A 23,195-nucleotide genomic window follows, 5' to 3' on the forward strand; every position below is an offset into this window, starting at 1 on the left:
CATGGGTACCGACCAGTTTTACCACTGTGTTGTTGTTTTTAATACAAACATATGTCTGCACAGGAGCACATATTCAACGGAGTTCCTATCCCCCCATGTGTTGCTGTATGTCTGCACTCCTGCACATCCCTCATGAGTAAAAAAACAATCCTGTGCCCTGTAGCCATCAGCCTAGCCCCGTCTACTTCAACCGATACACATGCAGAACCACCGTAATGGGGCACACGTGCTCCCGTAATGGCACTCCTCTAATTGTGGTAAAAATCAGTTGCCTGTGACCCATGAGGGGTGATCGCGGAAGCAGGGAACCTTCAGGAGCATGCTTCTTCCATTGCGAAAGGGCTGCAGGGGTAGATTAGCCTCAGTGTAACTCAGTAAAGGCAGCTTCCTATGTTTCCATAACATGCAAAAAGCACAGAGAGCGATATTACATTAGCAGTTACCATTCATAAAATACTGTCCACAGTGGACTCAAATGAGCTTGGATTTTTATGACTCTGACCCATGGATTTTGCAGCAGACTGTTTTTCCCTGAGATAAATGATTCTGCAGACTTGCGGACCATTTTTTTTAAAAAAACTTTCTGGAATTTTACACATGTTTAGCCATAGAAAAATAGGTAAAATAATTTAAAAAAAAAAAGCTGAAAATGTGCATTTCTCTCACAGGCTAAAGCATAAAAATGTGTGTGGGGTGTGTATGGGTTGCACAGATGTGTGAAATTGAGGGGAAAACAGATTAAATTAATGAGTGAACAATCCACACTGGCTGGGGAATGCTGTGAGTTGTAGGACTTTTTTTCTGTCGAAACATAGATAGGATTGTGCCCCTTTTTCACTTTTCAGAATAGTCTGTCTCTGGCTAGCTTTGAAGACAGCCCCCACTCAGCTAATCTCCATAACAGTAGGGAATCTGCCCAACCAGTTTGCCCCATTCTAGCCATCTCTTTTCACTACCAGACTCATAGGGTGGGTTCACACCATCATGAAGGAAAAATAAGCCACCATTTGATTTGATTTATTACATTTATATACCGCCCCATAGCTGAAGCTCTCTGGGTGGTTTACAAAAGTTAAAAACAGTGAACATTAAAAAGTATACAAAATTTAAAAGCATCAAAAACAAACAGTATAAAAACAACGGTATCCATTCAAACACCATGGCTTATTTTTGCTGCATGCCGGTGGTGAGTGCCTAATTAGTATAATTACCCATGCCAAGAGTGTTTTTTTGATGTCTGAACCCAGCAAGGGTGGCTGACAGGAGTAGTTTACAAACCACTCTGAAACCCTAGAACAAACCATGGTTTTCAGAGTGGTTTGTAAACTATGCCACCCACCTAGCCTGGTCACAAAGTTGGGGTGCTCCTTGAGAGATCATTCGGATTAATCTCAAACCCATAACAAAAGCTATTCTTTTGGTATTTGTATTAGAGGTTATTCGTAGCTATTTCTTTTTCTTCCCTTGCTTTTTTTAAAAAAAAAACATATCTTTTTTCCAGCTGTCTCTGAACATTTCCCTCGATAATTAATTTATCTCCCCAAATAATTTAATTTCAGTTCAGTTAAGTAGCTTTCCAAATATGGCTCATCTTCTTTCTGCTTTCTCATTTGAATTTTCATTGGCTGGTGAGAAACAGCTTCCCTGTCTAACCTCTCTCTGCTCTTAAGCAAAGAGGTCAGAATAAAAGATAAAGACATAGAGCTTAAGGTCCTTTCTCCCCCACCCCCGGAGTTTGAGCTCTATCCACACTTCTGCAACTCAAGTCCCAGTCCCTCAACTACTGATTGATACCCAGGCTTCTCCTGTGCCTGTTTCTGGAGGAATGTGTCTCATCTTCTGACATAGGAAACTAACAGTGCAATCCTATACATGTCTACTCAAAAATAAGTTCCACTGAGTTCAGTGGGACTTACGAAGTTCTAGATCACTTTGTGTAGCAGTGGTGGGGAAAGTGTAAACCTCCCATTAGCCCTCATGATTGGTTATGTAGCTAGGGATGATGGGAGTTGCTGTCCAACAACATCTGGAGGATGACATGGTCCTCATCCCTGTTGTATACAATAGGATTGCAGATGATGATGATGATTACATTTATATACCGCCCCATAGCCGAAGGTTAAGAGGGATTTGTTGGCCAGGCTCGGCCCTGTTTCCAACCTGCAATATTAATAGGAGACTACTGCCCTTTATACACCTAAGGATTATCCCAGGAAAATGGAGAGGTCGTCCCTGCCTGCTCCCGCAATCCCCTGTGTGTCATTTGCATGCACAGGGATGATCCTGGGACGATCCTTGGGGAAAAGGCAGGTGTAGAAACGGCCTACACCTCAGGGTTGTCATTAGCCCCCATCTCCCCCAGTCTGGGGCTGAGGTAAGGATAGTAATAGTCAATTAAATTGCAGGACTGTCATAAACCCCTCTCAGTCACAGCCTGAAATGGGGACGGTGTAAAAGCCGGAACGAAACGGAACAGGCTGGAACGACCCCATTATATTAAAAAACCATACCAAAAACAGTGGCATGTGTTAGCAACACTTGGGAACAATATTTTAGGACTAAAACCATGCCAATATTATATCACTATTAACCCCAGAACTCCCAAATCAACGTCCGGAACAGAATGGGATCGCCGGAACGGCCACTACTGAATGAGCGATATCAACCAAACTCACCAGTCATGCGTAACTCCATGGCAGGGATGCAATAAGCCACAAAAGGTGCAAAGAAACTGCGTTCCGATAACCATTCCGCGCACAGCGCATATTGTGCAAAACGGACAGGGACAGCAGCTTCCAAGTGAAGTATGTTAATCAAACTCACCAGACACACATTACTAGGTGAGCCTGATGTAATAAGCTCCAAAAATTGCCCCCAAACCACGTTCAGATACCCGTTCCGGGCATCTCCGGAACTTTCTCCTGATGTTCACAATCGTATCTCAGCATGTCTTTCAGATATCTCAGCTTTGCTGCTTCATCGTCGTTTGAAACTTAATATGGCAAAGACTGAATTGCTTGTTTTTCCTCCTAAACCTTCTCCTCATCTCTCATTCTCTCTTACTGTCAATGATGTTACACTTACTCCGGTCAAGGAAGCTCGTAGCCTTGGCTTTATATTTGACTCCTCGCTCTCCTTTATTCCTCATATTGAGGCAGTAGCTAAATCTTGTCGTTTTTTCCTGTATAATATTGCCAGGATTCGATCATTTTTGTCTGGCTCCTCTGCCAAGACGCTTGTTCATGCGCTGGTTATTTCACGGTTGGACTACTGCAACCTTCTTCTCTCTGGCCTTCCTTCTTCTCACATCAGTCTGTTGGTTTCTGTTCACCACTCTGCCGCAAAGATCATCTTCTTGGCTCGCCGCTCTGACCATGTTACTCCGCTTCTGAAATCTCTTCATTGGCTTCCAATTCACTTCAGAATCCAATATAAACTTCTCCTGTTAACCTTCAAAGCTTTTCACGGTCTAGCTCCTTCCTATCTCTCCTCTCTCATCTCACACTATTGCCCCGCTCGTGCTCTTCGCTCCTCTGATGCCATGTTTCTCGCCTGCCCAAGGGCCTCTACTTCCCTTGCTCGGCTTCGTCCATTTTCTTCTGCTGCCCCTTACGCCTGGAACACTCTTCCAGAACATTTGAGAACTACAAGTTCAATCGCAGCTTTTAAAGCTCAACTAAAAACTTTTATTTTTCCTAAAGCTTTTAAAACTTGATGTTGTGCGGACTTTATACTGTTAGTTTTACCCTACTCTGTGCCTGCTTACCCTACCCTGTGCCTGTTGGCATTCTCTCCTCTTCCCCTCCTTATTGTTTTACTATGATTTTATTAGATTGTAAGCCTATGCGGCAGGGCCTTGCTATTTACTGTTTTACTCTGTACAGCACCATGTACATTGATGGTGCTATATAGATAAATAAAATAAATAAATAATAATAATAATAATAAAAACCATGTATTGCGCAAAATGGGCCGTAACGGCAGCTTCCCAATGAGGTAAGTCAACTAAACTCATCAGAAACACATAACTAGGTGGGACAAATATAGAAAGCTCCAAAAGTTGCCCCGAAACCACGTTCAGATACCTGTTCCGGGCAAAAACACGTATTGTGCAATTTTTGGAGCTTTTTGCCTGGAAAGGGTGTCTGAACATGGTTTTGGGGCAACTTTTGGAGCTTTCTATATTTGTCCCACCTAGTTATGTGCGTCTGATGAGTTTGGTTGACTTACCTCATTGGGAAGCTGCCGTTACGGCCCATTTTGTGCAATACGCGTTTTTTCTATATTTGTCCCACCTAGTTATGTGCGTCTGATGAGTTTGGTTGACTTACCTCATTGGGAAGCTGCCGTTACGGCCCATTTAGCGCAATATGCGTTTTTGCCCGGAACGGGTACCTGAACGTGGTTTGGGGGAAAATTTTGGAGCTTATTACATCAGGCTCACCTAGTAATGTGTGTCTGGTGAGTTTGGTTGACTCACCACATTGGGAAGTTGCCGTTATTTCCCTTTTGCGCAATACGTGTTTTTGCCCGGAACAGGTATCTGAACGTGGTTTCGGGGCAACTTTTGGAGCTTTCTATATTTGTCCCACCTAGTTATGTGCATCTGGTGAGTTTGGTTGACTTACCTCATTGGGAAGCTGCCGTTACGGCCCATTTAGAGCAATACGCGTTTTTGCCCGGAACAGGTATCTGAACGTGGTTTCGGGGCAACTTTTGGAGCTTATTACATCAGGCTCACCTAGTAATGTGTGTCTGGTGAGTTTGGTTGACTCACCTCATTGGGAAGTTGCCGTTACGGCCCATTTTGCGCAATACGCGTTTTTGCCACGGGTACCTGAACGTGGTTTCGAGGCAACTTTTGGAGCTTATTATATCCGGCTCACCTAGTAATGTGTGTCTGGTGAGTTTGATTAACATACTTCACTTGGAAGCTGCTGTCCCTGTCCGTTTTGTGCAATATGCGCTGTGCGCAGAACGGTTATCGGAACGCAGTTTCTTTGCACCTTTTGTGGCTTATTGCATCCCTGCCATGGAGTTATGCATGACTTGTGAGTTTGGTTGATATCGCTCATTCAGTAGTGGCCGTTCCGGCCATCCCATTCTGTTCCGGACATTGTTTTGGGAGTTCTGGGGTTAATAGTGATATAATATTGGCATGGTTTTAGTCCTAAAATATTGTTCCCAAGTGTTGCTAACATATGCCACTGTTTTTGGTATGGTTTTTTAATATAATGGTGTCGTTCTGGCCTGTTCCGTTCCGTTCTGGCTTTTACACCTTCCCCCTGAAATGTGGGGATAATAATTATGTGGCACCTTAAAAGACTAACAAATTCGTTTCACTGCAACGACCCCCCTCCAACCAGGAATATGAGGTTAATAAGTACTAGGGTTTTTATTAAATAGTGTAATGTCAACTCAGAAGTAAGTCCCACTAACTTCAATGGGACTTACTCCCAGGTAAGTGAGAATAGGAAAGCATCCCTTTCATTCATTCGTAACTAGAGCTACGGTTCCTAATTCCTGAGGGAAAGGGTGGAGACATTTTTAGAAAATCCACCCCAACCTCTTACCCCTAGTTCTGTAAGAGCAGGCAGGGACTGAACCAAGTATTTGCAGTTCCAGCAGGTAATTAAATAAACAAATGGTACTGTTCTTACCAAGTAAGACCTGAGATTTAAAACAAAAATCTGTCTTTGCTGCTATCTTTTTTTTCCTTTTTTTGAGGATGGAACACGCTCTACTTTTCTATCTCTATAGTCAGAAACGGCCTACTAGCTCCACCTCCTAGCCCTCAGCCACGCCCCCAGGCCCGGCCTTCCTTGCCTGTGAATAAAGTTCTTGTGGTCCGCCGGGACCTCCCTCCCACTCCGCCTCCGCCTCCTCCAGCACCACCACGCCCCGTCGGCGGGCGAAGCGAAAACAAACATGGCGGCAGTGACGGTTGCGCTGGCCGAGGTGGAGGGAGGCGGCGCAGCAGCAGCCACCGCCACAGCAGCAGCAGGGAGCCTCAGAAGAGCGGCCGAGTGAACGCGGCATCTTCTCGCCCGACCGGTCCTGCGCCTTCCCTGTGGTGGTCGCCATGGAGGCGGTGGGGGCTGTGGAGGAGGGCGAAGAGCCTCCCAAAGGGGTCCGCGTTCTCGGTTCCGAGCTGGTGGAGACCTACACGGTGAGGCGGGGGAAGTGAAAGGGAGACGGAGGAGGAGAAGGCGGGTCTTTCCCGAAGGGGTGAGGTGTTCGCTTTCCCTTGGAAACGTCCGCCGCCGCCGCCGCTTCCAGGGATCCCATGAGGGGAAGCTCCCGGGTCACCCTCTGTCTTATGTCCCGAGCGTGGGGTGGCGGCGGCAGGAGGGGCTCGGTGTGCTCTCAGATTTAAGCGGGCGCCAGTCGGAGGAATCTCGCTTCTGCCTCCTGTTCCCTTAGCCCCCCGCCGTTGTTTAGCGTCCAACGGGGCAGGACATCACTATTCCTCCGGGCTCTGGACCCCGTGTGCTTCCGAGTTACACAGAAGTCTTCTTTGAGCTGGGCATTTATGGGGGAAACTCCCACAGGGAGGAAGTACATTTTCCTGAGAAGAGGGCACGGCAGGGTGTTGTCTCATTCCGGCCTGGGATTCTGCATACTTGGCCATCAAATGGGCATTTTGCATCTTCAAAGACCACTCTGTGGTGTTGGTTTCCTTAAAACGCCTTCGTTTTAGTCTGTCGTTTTCATCCTGGGGAAACGTCAAACGGAAAACATCCTCTGCAAGTGGACTGAAAATGTAACACATTAGGGATATGTTGGGTTGTGTGTGGTTCTTTTAATATATATATTAGGATATGTCAACGATGATCGTTTTCAATTTGGATAAAATTAGGAGTGAGTTGCACAACTGTTGAGAGACACTGAAATTTCTAACCTTTTTTGAACTCTGGTATGGAGGGAAAGATTGACCTTTGATTTGCTTGGCAATGGTTGTAACAATGCTGTTACCTCATTTTATACAGAGTTGTCTATATAGAATAGTGCATTAGTTAACTGCCACACAGCAAGCGTACCCAGAAACGTACAATTTAAACATCTCAAACAACTGTGTTACATAACTGAAAATGGGTGGGCCTTCCAGTTTTTCAGTTAGCTAAGCCCATTCTCTTCAGTGAATCCTGTGTTGTGAATGCACACTTCTAAAACTGTGTATGCTGACCTTTTTTAAAGACTAGGATGAAAAGTTGGCACTAAATTAGTTTAAAAGTGATACTTGTGCTCTAGCTCTAATATTTCTTAGAATTAAGCCTCATTGATTTCCGTAGGATTTGCATGTAGAATGTTGAGAATCAGTGTGTTTATATTTAAATGCTTTGCAAAATATTAAAATGTACTTGATAGAAAGACAATGTGAGGATTTTAAAATATCTTCCCCCAACTAAAATTAGAGAAATACAAGCAATTTTGATGTAGTACTTTAAATTGTTAACCATTGTGCAAAGTATATAATGAAATTACAGTGCATGGTCCAGCCAAAATTTGGCAAAAAGTCATTTTGCTTTCAGTGGAAGATATAAACACATGCTTAAATCTCTCCCATTGAAATCAATGGTTTTAAAAGTGTTTTGTTTTGGCTGGCCACATGCCCTGGATTTGTTAGTGCAGGTGGTCCCAGCCAATACAAACTGATAGGCTGCCTACTATAACTGTATCATGAGAAGAAAAGCACAGTTATTTCTATGTATTACTTTTTAAACTAGCCTTCTCCAGCCAGGTGCCCTCCAGATGATTTGGACTACAACTTCCAGCATTCCTGACCATTGGCTGTGCTGGTTGTGGGTGAGGAAAGCTGAAGCATCAGCTATAACCCTAAAGAGTGAGATCTTGTATTTCAAAGTGAGGATTGTGTAGCAGTTGCTCAAAAAACATAATATAAAACATTTATTTATTTATTGCATTTCTATACCACCCAATAGCCGAAGCTCTCTGGGCGGTTCACAAAAATCTAAAACATAAGTACAATTTAAAGTATAAAACTTAAAACACAATGTAGAAGTACAATATAAAAGTACAACCAGAATAAAACTGAGCAGCAATACAAAGATATAAAATACAGATTTAAAACAGGAAAGTTAAAAGAATAAGATGATAAAATGTTTAAATACTGGGAAAATAAAGAAGTCTTCAGCTGGCGTCAAAAGGAGCATAATTTAGGTGCCAGGTGAACCTCTCCAGGGAGCTCATTCCAAAGCCAAGGTGCCATAGCAGAGAACACCCTCCCCCTGGTTCTCAATTCAATGTACAAGGTCTCACTCTTTAGAGATATAATCAAAAAAAGTAATAAATATAAATAAACACAATTTAATGGCAACCACCATATTTGTAAGAGAATGGACTTGCAGCATTCCAGTACTTATATGCAACAGTAACTGGATGCTTTTGCATGCAACACTTAGCCAGAATTCTAGAGAATCCTGGCTTACCATGAATGAGCTATGTGATGGTACACACAGACTGTTAGATTTTGCTTGGCTCCTGCCAGCAGAAGCCACTGAAATAACCAGGAATCGAAAGCTTACTGTGTATCTGGATCAGGCTTCCTGGATTGTTGCTCACAAATAAGTCAGGATTTGTAAACGAAGAACAAACTCTGGTTTGCAATTCTGGCCTGAAAGGGGAGCAATATGCCATGAGTTTTGGTTTGGATTATACAGTCATGTTTTCAATATCTGGTTAATTTAGTCTCTCCTGCTGGTGGAAGGAGCCAAATCAGAGCGAGTGCCAAGTCTTTCACAGTAATCTGGGATTCTCCAGAATCTCAGGTTACAATTGTATGCAAATACATCCATTATCTTCTAAAATAATGTAAGTGAGTCTATTTATCTACCTCTTGCTGCCTGAGAATCTGTGATAAAAGATAATAGGCTCTGTGGAACTTGTAGCCTTTTATCTGTGTGAGCCCCCAAGTGTCCTTCTTGCGTAGGGAACTTTATAAGGGAATAAGACTGCTTTCCCTTAAGGGAGACACCAGTGTCCAGCGGCCATTGCACTAGTCCCCAGCTTCATCTCAGGCCAACTTGCATGCCTAACACAGTTCACTAAAGGAGGAAAAGGCTACCACACTTAGCCTGGAGAGTGTGGATGTATAGAAGTGAGGAAAAATCAGTGCAGTTATTGCTTGGACAGACGATTGAATGCAAGGCATACATACAGTATTTCAGGCTTTGGGCATCCCAACCCATGCTGAAGGGTTCAGTGTCCGTCCCTCAAGAATAGCTTCTGGGGATTGAGGGGACTGCAATGGGAAGGAGGAGGTGAGAATGTTTCCTTGTGTTGATGGTTCTGAAGATTCAATCCATCATGCTTAACAAAAGATATGTGAATTAGTCTTTTAAAAGATAGTTTATATATACTCATCTATTTTGATGTATTTATTTTACATACAGGCTGCCAATGAACTGCAAGGTTGCATCGCTTGTCTGTCTATTTAGAAAGTAACTGACATCTAGTGATAAAAGTGTACATGCTTGGAAGCTTCAGAGTTGAAAAAGAACTATTTAGTGTGCAATGTATATATCTTTTATGTATGGAAATTTGGGCAGGTAGTTATGATGATTCTATGCGCACAATCCAGAGGGTTCTATGCCCAGGGAAGACCTTAGTGCACAACCTGAGCTTCGTTTGAAGTCTCTGCTGCAGCATCTCCTGCTGCTGCTGTTCAGTTTGCAAAACAGCTTGCTGCTTCAACCATCAGAGCTGCTGCAGTGAAAACTTCAAAGAAACCTCCAGCTGTGTATATGGTCCTCCCCAAAGCTCTCACGTAGCCTCCATAAATTGCAGCCACTGTCTTGTAGCTAGGTTACTGTTAGTATATCAGTGTTTTGCCTTGGAAATAGGCACAGAAGGGAATGGATTTCAGGTAGTAGAAATAAATGTGCATACAAACCTCTAGGAATAAGCATATATTCGTTAACATCCAAACTACAAGATTACCCATTGCTTTTCTATTTACTATGGAAGTTAAAATTGGCTGCACTGAAATCTTTAAACAAATATTTCAAAGGGAGTTGGTCATCTCTTTTTGACTGCTTTCCCATTGACTGATTCACATGAAACACACTTAATTGGAAAGCTGTTGACATGCAGATTCCACAAATAACAGTGGTTTTCATTATAATTCAAAGTTGGGAATTTATGTTCATAAAGATTTTTTTTAACAATTAGGCTATCTTCTATAACGTACTATAAAGTTTCATTTTTAATATCAAAAATGTCAACTATAAGTAAACATAACTGCAAATTGGAGCAAAATGAAATATGAACGCAAAAAGTTTTTGAACGCTTTTATACACACAGGTGTAGGCCAAAGTACAATATACAGCCTGTAAACAAATCATGAAGGGGATAAAAGACACGTACAATTAAAAATAACCTAATAAAAATTTAGTTAAACCTTTTGTTAGGTTTGATTTTTCTCCATGAATTGTGTTCATTTATATACTTAGCAAGACAATTCAATAAATGTTTACTCAGAAATAAGTCTGACTCCGTTCAATGGATAAACGTATGATGATAACTAACTGGTTAATGCTTCAGCCTTCTGATTCTTCAGTTTTTGACAATGTGGTTGAACTCCCATTAGTAATTTATCTTGCGAGTAGAATTATATGCATGCATTAAGAGGACTGAGATCACTTTTGTAGCACAGATCGAGTAAAAACAAAACAAAATGTGGGGAATAAATACAAGTATCATAACTGGATTTTGCAAACTTCCCATTTAAATCCTAGTAGTTCAACAATATTATGTTTGAAGAAATAAAAAAAGGGAAGAGCAACAGCTAACGATTTCCTGAGCATGAAAATTATGATTTTCCTATGTATACCTTAACCATTTGTATTCATAGTAGCAAATGTTATTGGATCGGAATCACATCCAGATTTTGTGTAAGCGCAAGTCTGCTCTACCAGACTTCTCTCCTTCCTCCTCTAGCTCTTTTTGTGCCCTAAGAAGGTTTCTCCGGAAGGTTGGGGATCCCTCAGAAAATGCCTGAGATGTTGTATAAGTAGCTGCAGTGGGGAACTTCTGAAAACCAAGTGACCTCCTTTGAATTATATTGTAACACAGTACAATGGTATGTTAATTCCCCCCCCCCATTTGATCTGTTCCATTAATATATTCAGAAATAGTTAAATAAACAGGAAAAAATCATTTATATTAATGGGATAAAGAAAGACGTATGCTAAATCCTACAGGAACTTTGAAAATGAAGCAACCTTCCTAAAGCACTCACTCTGGAGTGTCTTGTTTTTTTTGTTACTCTCAATCTCAATATTATGATCACTGATGTGGAGGAAGTGCAAGGCATAGATCTGTTCATCATTTGAGAATTAGTGACTCACCAACCCACTGCCTTAGCTACGAATGAGGGAGTAATACGTAATTATATTAATATGCTGTAATTGAAATGTATGCTTAGGACACACTGGCCCAGTTCGCTCATCACAATAACCCAAGTTTTGTTTTTTGTTTTTTTAAAAAAGCATCCACGCTGGTTTATATTGCCTGATTGCTCCCACTGTGAGTGGGTGCGACTAAACCTCCATGACATACAAATCAGGAACTTCAGCTTGTCTCTCCTTGACAAGCTATTGCTGGGAGGGACAAGGGAGAGTTTTTGGTTCGCACATCATGGCAAACAATCCAGGGTATGAGTGTTCCTGGTTTGTTTAGCTGCTCCTGCTCATAGCAGGAGCGATGGGGTGGTGTGCACCAGCATGCTTGCTCATACACAACAATCAGTGGGTTTAAAAAACACAAAATAACACACCACGTGGGTTGTTGTGACATACAAATCAGGCCATGCTGACTGCTTAGAAAAAGCCATTTGTTTTTCACATTTCACATATGAAATTTCTTGCTCCTGGGAAAATCTTTAAGTATTGCTAATCAAATGCCACTTATGTTTCAGAGTACAAATAAACTGTGGAAAAGAAACCTCAGTGAGAGGAGAAAGAACCTCTTTTTCTCATAACCTTTACCACTTATGTAACATGAAATACTATCTCCTTAGGTTCCATAAAAGATAAAAGAAGTAGTTATCAATAACCTTTGGTAATAGTTCATTCTAAAATAGATAAAGCTGCAAAACAGTTATTTCTTAGTTTCTTGGTATTTGGTGCAGACTTACAGCCATTTACCTGTAGCAAGTAGCTTTGCCTCTAGGTGACCAGGCAGGGACGTTCCAATAAATGGGAAATAAAGTTGGTTTTCCAAGGCTGATGATGTACCATAAAAGTTTTGCATTGGTAGCTGTGGGCAAGCAAATGCACTAAATATTTCTATAGATTGATTTATGAGGCTATTGTAAAGTATTATGGCTTATGAGACTTCTCACAGCCCAATATGAATTAGGCTTGTTCAGACCAGGCCAAATGGCACACAGCTTAGCCCTTTTGACTAGGAATAGGCACACTTTACAGCACAAATTCACCCCACACCCTTCCCTGCTGTTTTTCACAAGGACTGAACCAAATATCTGGAGCAAGTGGTTTTGGTGCAAGAAGGTGCTTGATTTTACTTACTTTTTGTGTGTGTCTGTTCTACCTGGCTGCCTTGTCCTCAAGGATCAGAATATGAATGTGATGATTGCATGACATTTACACCAGAAAGGGGAACTGCTATGGTGGAATGATCACATTACCTTGTCACTGCTCCTGTATTAAGTAACTTCAAAAACTGCCTATTAGCATAAAACTCCCTGGCTGGCATAACTCTTTGAAATTATTAAAAAAATGAACACAATAAAACTCAACATTGAAGAAACAAGATCCAACAGAAACAAACGATTGCTAAAACCAACTACAGTACAGGCTGCAGTGCCTGAGAAAATGAAGTGTTTGCTTGGTGTCAAAAATACATGATGTGGCTCCAGGGGATCATTACCCTATAAGGCAGCGGTTCTCAACCTGTGGGTTGGGACCCCTTTGGGGGTCGAATGACCCTTTCACAGGGGTCGCCTAAGACCATCGGAAAACACATATTTCCGATGGTCTTAGGAAACTGTATTGACTGAACTATGTCATGCATCATCTTTTGTATTATTAAAGCTATTGTTATGTATTATTTTCATTAGCAAACCATCCCATGACAATGGATCATGTAGAGAAGAATGAAAATAATTTTATGGTTGGGGGTCACCACAACATGAGGAACTGTATTAAAGGGTCGCGGCATTAGGAAGGTTGAGAACCACTGCTATAAGGCATCACGACCAAGGAAGTCCTGTCCCCAGTCACCACCAGTCTAAAATCAGATGGCAGGAAGACATAGAGGAGAGTCTTTGATGACAAATGAAAGTTTCAGGCTGGCACATGTGGCAGAAGGCAGTCCTTCACATGGCCAGATTCAAAGCTGTTTAGGGATTTACAGGTAATCAATTGTGCTCAGAAATTAAACTAGCCAGTACAGTTTCAGAACTGGCAAGTTATGTTGCCCTTGACTGGTCCCAGTTAGTAATCTTGTACTAGCTGAAGCTTCTGAGTAGTCTTCAAAGGCAAACCTATATACAAACATTGCAGTAGTGTAATATAGTAGTCTAATATAGAGTTTACCTAGGGCATGATATCACTGTTCAGGAGTCACTGCTGATGTACCAGACTTAGTTGGTGGAAGGCACTGCATGCCATTTAGTTCTAGCATGTTGCGTGAAGGCCCGTTATTATCCCCTCTCCACTCCTGCAATTGCAAGCCTGTTTTGGGGGTGAGGGTGAACTACCTAGCAACATAATTGTTACTTAATTACATCTGCTATGTATCATAGTTAAGTCTTTAATAGAATATAAGCTTTCTGCTTCTGTTTGGAATAAATGTCACAATACTGTGAAATATTTAGCAGCATGCTTCAAGCAAATTCTGTCTGGTTCATACAGCTGTGCTGCATGGTATTGCTATGCAATTCTGGAACAGTGGATTTCATTCTTATAGTGCAATTTTATGCATAGCCATAGAGGGAGATATGACACTGAGGTAGTGTTTAAAATAATGGGATCAAGATTTTGGCACATTTGTTCTGAAGGACATTTTAGTATCATTCAAAAGCTTGCCTCAGGCATTCTGGTATGTTTTTTTCCTAATAAAAGGTTTGCATTACTTGCTCTCTGTTTCCAATTCTATGAGACTGACTTGGTCTAGCATACCTAGTGAGAAGTGGAAAATGCAGGTTTTTACAATGAGATGATGATGATGATGATGATAATACCAATGTGTGTTATCTATGCTGGAAATAGGGTTGAATTATCATTCAACCAATTAAGAGGGCTGCACATCCAATGTCTTCCTGCAATTTCCTCACTGTCAAATGACTTCAAATTATTTTGACCTTATGAAGTAGTCGGAATATGAATAACATATTGGTAATTTTAAAACCTTAACTTGGAAAATTGTACTTCGTTAAGTATTTCCTTCTGCATCTCATTCTTAAAACCCTCTTGTTCAGCAGCTTTATGTCCTTTTATTCTCTGAAAAAACCAATAGCTAGTTAACATGTTTTTTTAAAAAAAATTACTAGTAAATCAGAAGCCTCTCGTGGATAGAGAGAGTCCTTCTGTCTATAGGCTTACCATAGAACCAGCAGAGTCATAAGAGTACCGCATATGAAAGTGTGTCAAATTGTTAGTGTGCTAGAGTTAAGCAACAGTGATCTACAATGCACAGTAATGCACTGCTGTAATACACTCATTGGGCCTGTTCTTACAATTGTGGAGGGAAAATTAGCCACAATGGCTTATTTTTTCCTGCCATGAATGCGGGGGTGGGGGGATCTGCATAATTACCCTTGCTGGTGCTGCTTGCCATGTCATGTGAACTCAGTGAGGGTGGCTTGTTGTGGCAAGAAGCCAAACTCACCAAGTTCGTATGACATGGCAAGCTGTACTGGCAAGGGTAATTATGCAAATCACCCTATGCGACTGGCACGTGTGGTGGATTATTTCCACCTCAATTGTACAAACCTGGCCATTACGTTGTGAGAGTCATAATGGGGAGACCATCCCACCTGTTGTGAGCTCTTTGGAGAAAAGGTGGGAGATAAATGTAATAAATAAAATGTGGTAAGCTATTGATTTAGTGGTATGCTTTGCTGGGAGGTGGGGATTGGTTGTCTTACTAATGACATCAATGGAATTATTCTAGAGACTGGGGGTAATTACACCATCTCCTAACTGCTTCTGGTTTAATATTGGCATATTACAATGGGGTTGGCTTGATGACTTTTTGGACAACGTTCTGCAAACCTCTTTCCTAACTTTTCTGAAGAGATAGTTATACTAAGCAACGATAGCTAAGTTTATCTGGACACTGGCACTTGCCTTGTAGGTTTGTACTTAACTTTTGGTCACACTGTGCTTGTAGCAGCCTCAGAAGTAAGAGGTTGTGTATCCTGTGTGAAAGCAGTAGCACAAAGTGTAATTGGTAGTCTTGGTAGGTTTTGTTTTATGTAATGTCACTCAAATAGTGGAGGGCTCTTTTGCCTTTATGAATATCCAGACATTAGCCATCTTGGGCTTCTTGGTCCATTAAAGAGTTGTGTTTTCATTTAGGTGTATATCATTCAAGTGAGTGTTGGGAGCCATCAGTGGATAGTCAAACATCGATACAGTGACTTCCATGACTTGCATGAAAAGGTAAATATTCTGAAATTGTAGTTTTAATGTTGGGTAAACTTTAGTCACTTGGATAGTCCCATTGTAGGAAAAGCTGTTCTCTTGCCCAAAATGCTGATATGTTTCATGTAATTAAAGTAAGCAGTGTTGTCTTATTAAGTAAATAACTTCATCTGATTCAAATTGTGAAGTACTCTTGTCAGTCACCATAACCTATGAATGCAATTCTGTCCTAAAGGCAAACTAGATGTGAGCTTACCCATGTATTTCAATAGGGATTCTTCTTTTTTTTAAAAAAAAATGATACCCAACAGCAACTGGGTGTGTGTGTGATTTTTAGTGGGGAAAGTGGCCTAGGAAAAGGGTTAATCCCCGAACCTCTGACTATTGCGGTCTTGACCCAATCACCCCCTCTGTTACCTGCTGTTACTTTATAAAGAGAAGAGGAAGAGGATCTCAACCATGGGATTCAATGTGTAGTTAACATCATACTTAATTTGATGCTTAGGCTGCAATCCTGTACACACTAACCTGGGAGTAAATCATATTGAACTGAAGAGTAATGAGTGGACATATGGTGGCTTGCTTTTCAGCAGAACTCCTTGTTTCCTTAGCCCCTGCATCAGCAACCTTTCTACAATTGGTCCTCTGGAGTTGCTGGCTGTCTTTTTTCCTAAATGTAAGCCGCTCTGAGAGCCTTTTTTGGCTGAGGAGCGGGGTATAAGTATGATAAATAAATAAATAAATAAATAAACTCCTCCCTGCATCAGATTGCCAAATGGAATTAATTTTCTGAGCAATTCTGAATGCAGGAACACATACACAACCATTTTTTCTCTTTGTGCAAGACTACTTGTCCACCATCTAGGGCAGCATACCAGTATCCCCCCTTTGTCAATTTCATCCTCCCATTCCATTGTCACATCTACTTTTGTTGTAAGGTTTTAGCTTTCTTTGAGGTCACTTCCTTTTGAACTTCAGACATGTTACTGACACATAATCTGACGCCAGGTGAAGACCTTTTTATTCACTAAGCATTTTAATAGTCTATAAATTTAATTTTAACTTTACTGTTTTAAATTTGTATTTTAAATTTGTATGTCTGCACTGCTGCTGATTTTATCCTTGTTGTGCTTTTATATTGTATTTTATATCATGTTTTTATACTGTTTGTTTTATACTTTGAATGGTTTTAATTTTTGTAAACCACCCAGGGAGCTTCGGCTATTGGGCGGTATAAAAATGCAATAAATAAATAAATAAATAAATCTAGCTTAAGTGTTTAAAAAAGCTGTTGAGAATTACTGCCAAAACAAAGAAGTTATTTCACTTTGGTCCTGTTAGTATGAGCATTTAATGCTATATTTCTTAAAGTTGTGAGCCATGCACAAGCGAACTTAACTATTTGTCTTTTACAGCTGGTTTCAGAAAAGAAGATAGATAAGAATCTATTGCCTCCTAAGAAGATAATTGGCAAAAATTCCAAAAGCTTGGTGGAAAAAAGACAAAAGGAGTTGGAAGTATATCTACAGACTCTCCTTGTCACATTTCCTTTAGCTGCACCCAAAGTCTTGTCACAGTTCTTACATTTTCACTTATATGTAAGTTACATCTTACCATAGTTTGCATGGTTCACTGTCAAATATTTTGAGTTCACTGCAGTTCTTACTTGATACTAAATGTCTTTGGGGGGCTTGTTGTTGTTGTTTGAGTTAGTACTCAGCTTTCTAGTACAATGCTGCTGTGCATTTTGGTTGGAATTTACTATTTTGAGGACCGAATAAAAGATTGCTTAATTCTATGATAGGAATCTTTGATTTGTTGCTTCTCTCAAAAGAATTGGCTTGCTCTCTTATCTGTGTAGATTTGCAGTACTTCTCTAATATGCTTTGTTAAATCAGCTAAATACTCTGTAACAGATGGATTCTGTTGATTTTTATCTCCTTTTACATATTATTAAAGCTGTCTCTGAGCAGTGTGTGCTGCATCTAAGATTAACTGATAGTTACTACATGACTAAGCTTTATTTGGCTTTCATTACCTTGTATAAATGAGATGCATATTTTGAAGTTTAATTATTTCATATAGGGTTTTTTTCTAATTATGCATTTATGACTTAATTTGCTGCTGAATTTCCTTATTGCATTGAGCTCAAAACATTAATCTGGTTCACGCAAAATGATAATGGTTTGAATATGGGCTGTCGTAATGACAATCATAATTCAACATGTAAACCCTGCACTAGGTTTTAACTACAAACAACTTAGGAAGAGAATCCATGGTTTGTTGTTGGGTTGTGAACCGTAAGTTGTTTGTGGTTAACAACCCATAGTTAGGTTGTTTGTGGTTAACAACCCATAGTTAAACCATAATGCAGGGGTTGCACATAACCTGTGATTCAATCGTAATCCATACTCAACCCATGGTCCTGTTTACATGATCACAGAGGGGAAATAAACCATGGTGGCATATTTACCCTTGCCAGCATGGTTTGCTGTGTCACCTGAACCCAGTTAGGATGGTTTGTTGCTGTGAGTAACAAGCCACCTCAGAACCCTAAACCAACCCATGATTTGTGGGAGGCTTGTAACTCACGGCTGCAAGCTACCCTCATCAGGTTTGTATGACATGGAAAACCGCACTAGTGAGGGTAATTATGCAAAATCTTCCACTGGTAAACAGAAATGTAATTTCTCCATTTTCTAACTCTCTCCTTCTGCATGGGCATGAAAAGTTGGAACAACTATTGACCTCACTCTTTTGAAACTGGCTTGCATTCCCAGGTTGAACTCTCACCCACCATGTGCTTCATGACAGCCATATTAATGGTGGCACCATCATTTAAAAGGGAGGGAGGGTATTACTTGTGAAATTAGAATTGCAATGAAAAATAACAATTGCCACCTTTGGTTCTTTTTCTAGCCTTAGTTTGTTGTAGAGGAAAATGAAATGGGGAAAATTATTTCAACATTTATTTTACTTATTGGTAGCCCAACTACTGATTTGAGCTGTATTCCTAAAACTACAAACAGGTTTTTAAATCCTTTTTTATTTATAGTGAGTTATGAAGACAGCAAGTTTGGCCAGAAATTAGTTGACCTTCATGAGCTGTTGCTCTCTTATATGTTTATCCATTTATGCATGGAGTTGTTGGTGAATTCCACACAGATTTTTAGAATCTTCTCAGGTCCAAAGCTGAACCCTGCCCTAGGCCTGCTTAGCCAGGTTTCGAGGCCTCTGGAGAGGCTGTGGCCTGTATGGCATGAATTGGGCCCTCCAGCAATGCCTGTGTATGGTTATCTGGGGTGGCTGGTCTGTAAAGTGCTCTTGGTGTTCATGTACATTCTTGTATACCTGAAAATGGAAAACAAATTTCCTATGATGCATTCAGACAGTGGATGCACCACCACACATGGAACGAGCATTCATGCATTCTGTTCCTTGTGTGATCTGCACAGTGTGAACCACACTTTTCCCAACCTGGGGTGATAGATTGGATGCAATCTGCACTGTATAGGCCACAGCCTCCACAGAGGCTTCTAGGCAGCAGTGCACGTCTGATTTCTAATGTGGGGAGGGAGACCTCTGAAATCTGGTAAATTTTACTTCCCTCTACCAGTCCAGATACCTCCAGGCTTGCTTCATCCCCATTTCTGTTAACTTTAATGTATGGTCAGTTTTTCTTTACCTAATGGTTCTAAATATTTTGGATCTTTTTAATTATGTGTAATATACCATGAGTTCCTGTTTAAGATGTGGCATTGAATCTTGTTTTATTCGTTTTAAAAAGGACTGTCTTAACTATTAGCATAGACTTAATTAATCATTTGAATTTTTGTTTCAATGGCTCATTATTTGCAGGAAATCATTGGGATCACAGCTGCATTGGCTGAAGAACTCTTTCACAAAGGTACTCTATTGCTTGTAAACTTCATAGAATTTGTTTAATTATTGAAAGCAGTTTTACCCCACTTCCAACTTCTCAGACTGGTTTACATGAGTTCACTAAGAACCGAGACAGTGCCTTGCTGCAAGCTTACATGACACTAAAGGAAAAAAATAAAAAAAGGATGATGAGGGAACCGGGTGGTCGTTAGCCAATTCAGACACCAGTGCTTAACGATACAAAGTTTTGGCTAATTATAAGCCTAATTAATAGCATTTATTTTATTATTTTGAATGTATTGGTGAATGCTTTCCCTCTCTGTACTTGTTTTTCAGGAGAGCAGTTGCTTATGGCTGGTGAGGTCTTTAACATTAGACCTTTGCAACTATATGCTGTTACTCAACAACTTTGTCAGGGAAAGCCAACATGTGCGAATGGAGATGCCAAAACCGATCTCGGTCACATTCTGGATTTCACTTGTAGACTGAAATATTTAAAGGTAACGTTTTCTAATGCTTGTTGGCAGTAAAGGCAAAGAAAAAGGACAAACTCAAAGTAGCACTGATAAAAATATATGAAGATTCAGTGCATTTTGAGTGACTTGGTTGCATAGCACAGAAGATTGTTTAGCTATACCTTGAAGAGACAGAGTCAGTTGCCTGTGAAGAAGAGTTTTACCATGCAAAATGCACTATGCCATAAATATATTGTTCTTAGTGAGATCTCTCCTCTCATTCATTTCTGCACTGATGACTTCATAGTTCCTACCTCAGCCTTTCAGCACTACATTGGAAACCACCTTGGGATTTTTTTAAAAAATAAAAGCAGTATTAAAAAATTCTTAAATATATAAATAATAGACATGTCTGGATAAACTGTCTCATTTCTCATCTGGTTGTTAAAAGAACTGTTGCATTGAAAAAGTATCTCTATTTTTTTCATAACCTGATTTTGCAAGATGATCTCAAGTGGCTCTTCCTTTCTCTGGTAACAGAAATCCCCATGATACTCTTTATTCTTTATATGTATTTATGTATTTAAGAGACAGTAGGGAAGATGGTCATAATAACTCCTGAAGGTTCATCTGAAAAATATATATGGCTGTAATTTGAGCACATATAATGCTTAGTTTTGGTAATTCAAGTACAACTGTATGCTTCAGTTAAGATAAACTGGCATGTAAGAATGAATTCAAATATTCTTCTCTAAGTGAAGAGAGTACAGGTGAGATATTTGCTTGAATTCCCTCACTTGGGCAGGGAAGATGACTTGAATATGAAGTGGTACCTTGAGAGCTATAATAAATATGACTAGGTTCTTAGGGTAGCTGACTTTGAATACACATTTTACCAACTGAATCCTGTAGAAATCTTTCTCACTCAGCTTATTTATTCATAGAATAATTGTTCACCATTCTCTGTATGCCTCAGCATAGTTTAGACCTTGATTTCTTAAAAATAAAATAGCTTTCTTCTAAAATAAAAAGTGCCAAAATCAGATCTGAGATGAGGAATTTTAAGTCCCTTTTGACACCATATTGTTCAGTATATAAGCACAAGGTGGCAGCATTGCTTACGTGTACTGCATATTTGCACTGTGCTGTTCAATACTCAGTACTACGTTGTGTGCTGCTACTGAACACAGTAACATTCTGCTTTTCTATTTGCCAATGAAGCAGTTCTAAACACTTCTGGATTGTGATTTGACAAAATGTTCAGTTTGCTAAACCAATATCTGTTTCTGTGTATTTAATAAGTCTTAATTTTTGTTGTTAGATAACTGGCACAGGTGGACCTTTTGGAACCAGTAACATTCAGGAACATCTTTTGCCATTTGACCTATCAATATTTAAGTCTCTTCATCAGATACAGGTATGTTTGAAACAGAGTTTGGTATATAGCTTTCTAGGAATTACTCAAATGCAGGTACTTCAAATGCTTTTCTTTGCACTTGCTGTTTATTTTAGTATTTATTTTCCATGCCTTGTGAACATACAAAGTGACCTTATACTTTCAGACCATTGTTCTACCTCGGCCACATTACCCACTGTGGCTAGAAATAGTTCTCCCAAGGCCTTTTAACTAGAGATGCCAGAGATTGAAACTGGGGCTTTGGGTATGTGCTTTATGAAACCTGGATCCCACCTCATTTTCTTTTAAAGCAGAACTGTTGGGTCTACACAGGGTGGGTTGGATTCAGACTAACCATGAATGGACATCTGTTCATGGGACATTCTCATGGGCAGAAATGTAGGGAGGTGATTTTTGCCACTTCTCCATGCAGCCCCTATAAAAAAAAATGTTCTGGAGGGTTGGGAGAAGGTGCTGTTTTACCCATGTCCTGCTTGTGGGTTCCTAGTTGACAACTGGTTGGCCACTGTAGGAACAGAGTGCTGGACTAGATGGACCCTGGTATGATCCAGTATGGCTCATATTACGTTCCAGAATAGTGTGCGAGTTGGCATAGGGGTTGCGGAGGGACTGGTGGAAAATGGCTCCCTCAGGTGGGAGCCTCTACTGGATAGGAGGTTCTTCCATGAATCGAAGGAGGTGTTCAGTTCATGTCTGGATCCAGTCTGTTACCTTTATAGCTTCTCCAAATAATTCAGTATGTTTGAGATTAACTTAATTTCCGACCCCTCATAATACAGTTCAGTTTTTGTTTTGTTTTTTAAAAACTGAATAAACATTGATGATTGTAATTGAATCTATTGCTTGTTCTTTCTAGTTATATTTTAGTGAAATATCGCAGAAATGTTATTCAATGTCCATTAAACAGAGAGAGTGGTGGGCTACTAGTTAAAATTCCATTTTATAAGGAATTATGCTTTCTAGTGCTACTGTTTTATTTTCCTTTACATTGCTTTTCCCACCAAAACAGATAAATCACTGTGGTGCAAAGCTGATTAAAGGGTTGACATCCTCAAAGCACACTTTAGCAACTCTGAGTGTTCAGTTTTCAGCAACGTCCATGATGGTAAGACTGAAATATTAACCATTTGCACATGTCACATAGTGATTATGTGCATTGTATATAGCTGTTGATAAATCCTAAAGTCTATATAAAAGCCAGTTCCTGGCGCTCAATCTTTTTGTAGTTCTGAAAAAATGACATATCCACAATACAAAGTATCTGCTGGTTCCTTGGAACTAATTTAAAGTTCTTCAAATTCTGGCCAATATGTTGAACAGAGAAGATGGGATATAGAGGTTGAGTGGCAAAAGAAATTGCTCAGATGTTGGGGTAAGCATGGGAGGAAGGAACATAAGCCCTTGGGGATAGGAGATGGACAAAGAGGCTTGTGGTGGGGAAGGAGTAGGGAGGTAGACGTGATGGGCTTGTAGCTAATAAAAATTCTAAATTTAAAAAATACAAAGTTCCCTGCTAGGCAAGAATCTCATGTTATATATAAACACCCACTGGACATTTCAGTGTCTCAACTTTTGTATAATTGATTTCTTTAAAGAATATTGTGTGTTGACATTCAGATTTGAAACAATAAATGCTTCACACATTTTCAAAATGGGGAATACTGAAGAGAATTCATTATGCCAATTTGCATGCAAACACTGAACACACTTTGGTTTGTTTATTGTTTAGTCTACTGAGAAAGGTCATGGATGTCATATATTAAATTGTATTTCCTAACTTGATTATCTTTATGCCTCTCAACAACTTTC

At 40.2% G+C, this 23,195-nt stretch overlaps 1 protein-coding gene across 4 annotated transcripts in view; it reads left to right on the forward strand.

Moving 5' to 3' along the window:
- The first annotated feature begins 5,967 nt into the window (after nt 1-5,967).
- Nucleotides 5,968-23,195, forward strand: part of NISCH (nischarin) — a 40,477-nt gene continuing 23,249 nt past the window's right edge. For 2 of the 4 annotated variants that reach the window (XM_063121145.1, XM_063121146.1), the window contains exons 1-7: nt 5,997-6,169; nt 15,567-15,650; nt 17,048-17,230; nt 19,491-19,539; nt 19,851-20,014; nt 21,291-21,386; nt 22,396-22,491. In XM_063121145.1, coding sequence (XP_062977215.1) covers nt 6,083-6,169; nt 15,567-15,650; nt 17,048-17,230; nt 19,491-19,539; nt 19,851-20,014; nt 21,291-21,386; nt 22,396-22,491 — 759 coding nt within the window. In that variant the 5' untranslated portion in view covers nt 5,997-6,082. Of the gene's footprint in view, nt 6,170-15,566; nt 15,651-17,047; nt 17,231-19,490; nt 19,540-19,850; nt 20,015-21,290; nt 21,387-22,395; nt 22,492-23,195 lie in introns of all 4 variants that reach the window. The other 2 variants (XM_063121144.1, XM_063121143.1) reach the window with 2 other exon arrangements.

This window comes from Elgaria multicarinata, chromosome 3 (assembly GCF_023053635.1).
Source record: "Elgaria multicarinata webbii isolate HBS135686 ecotype San Diego chromosome 3, rElgMul1.1.pri, whole genome shotgun sequence".
Taxonomy (NCBI): domain Eukaryota; kingdom Metazoa; phylum Chordata; class Lepidosauria; order Squamata; family Anguidae; genus Elgaria; species Elgaria multicarinata.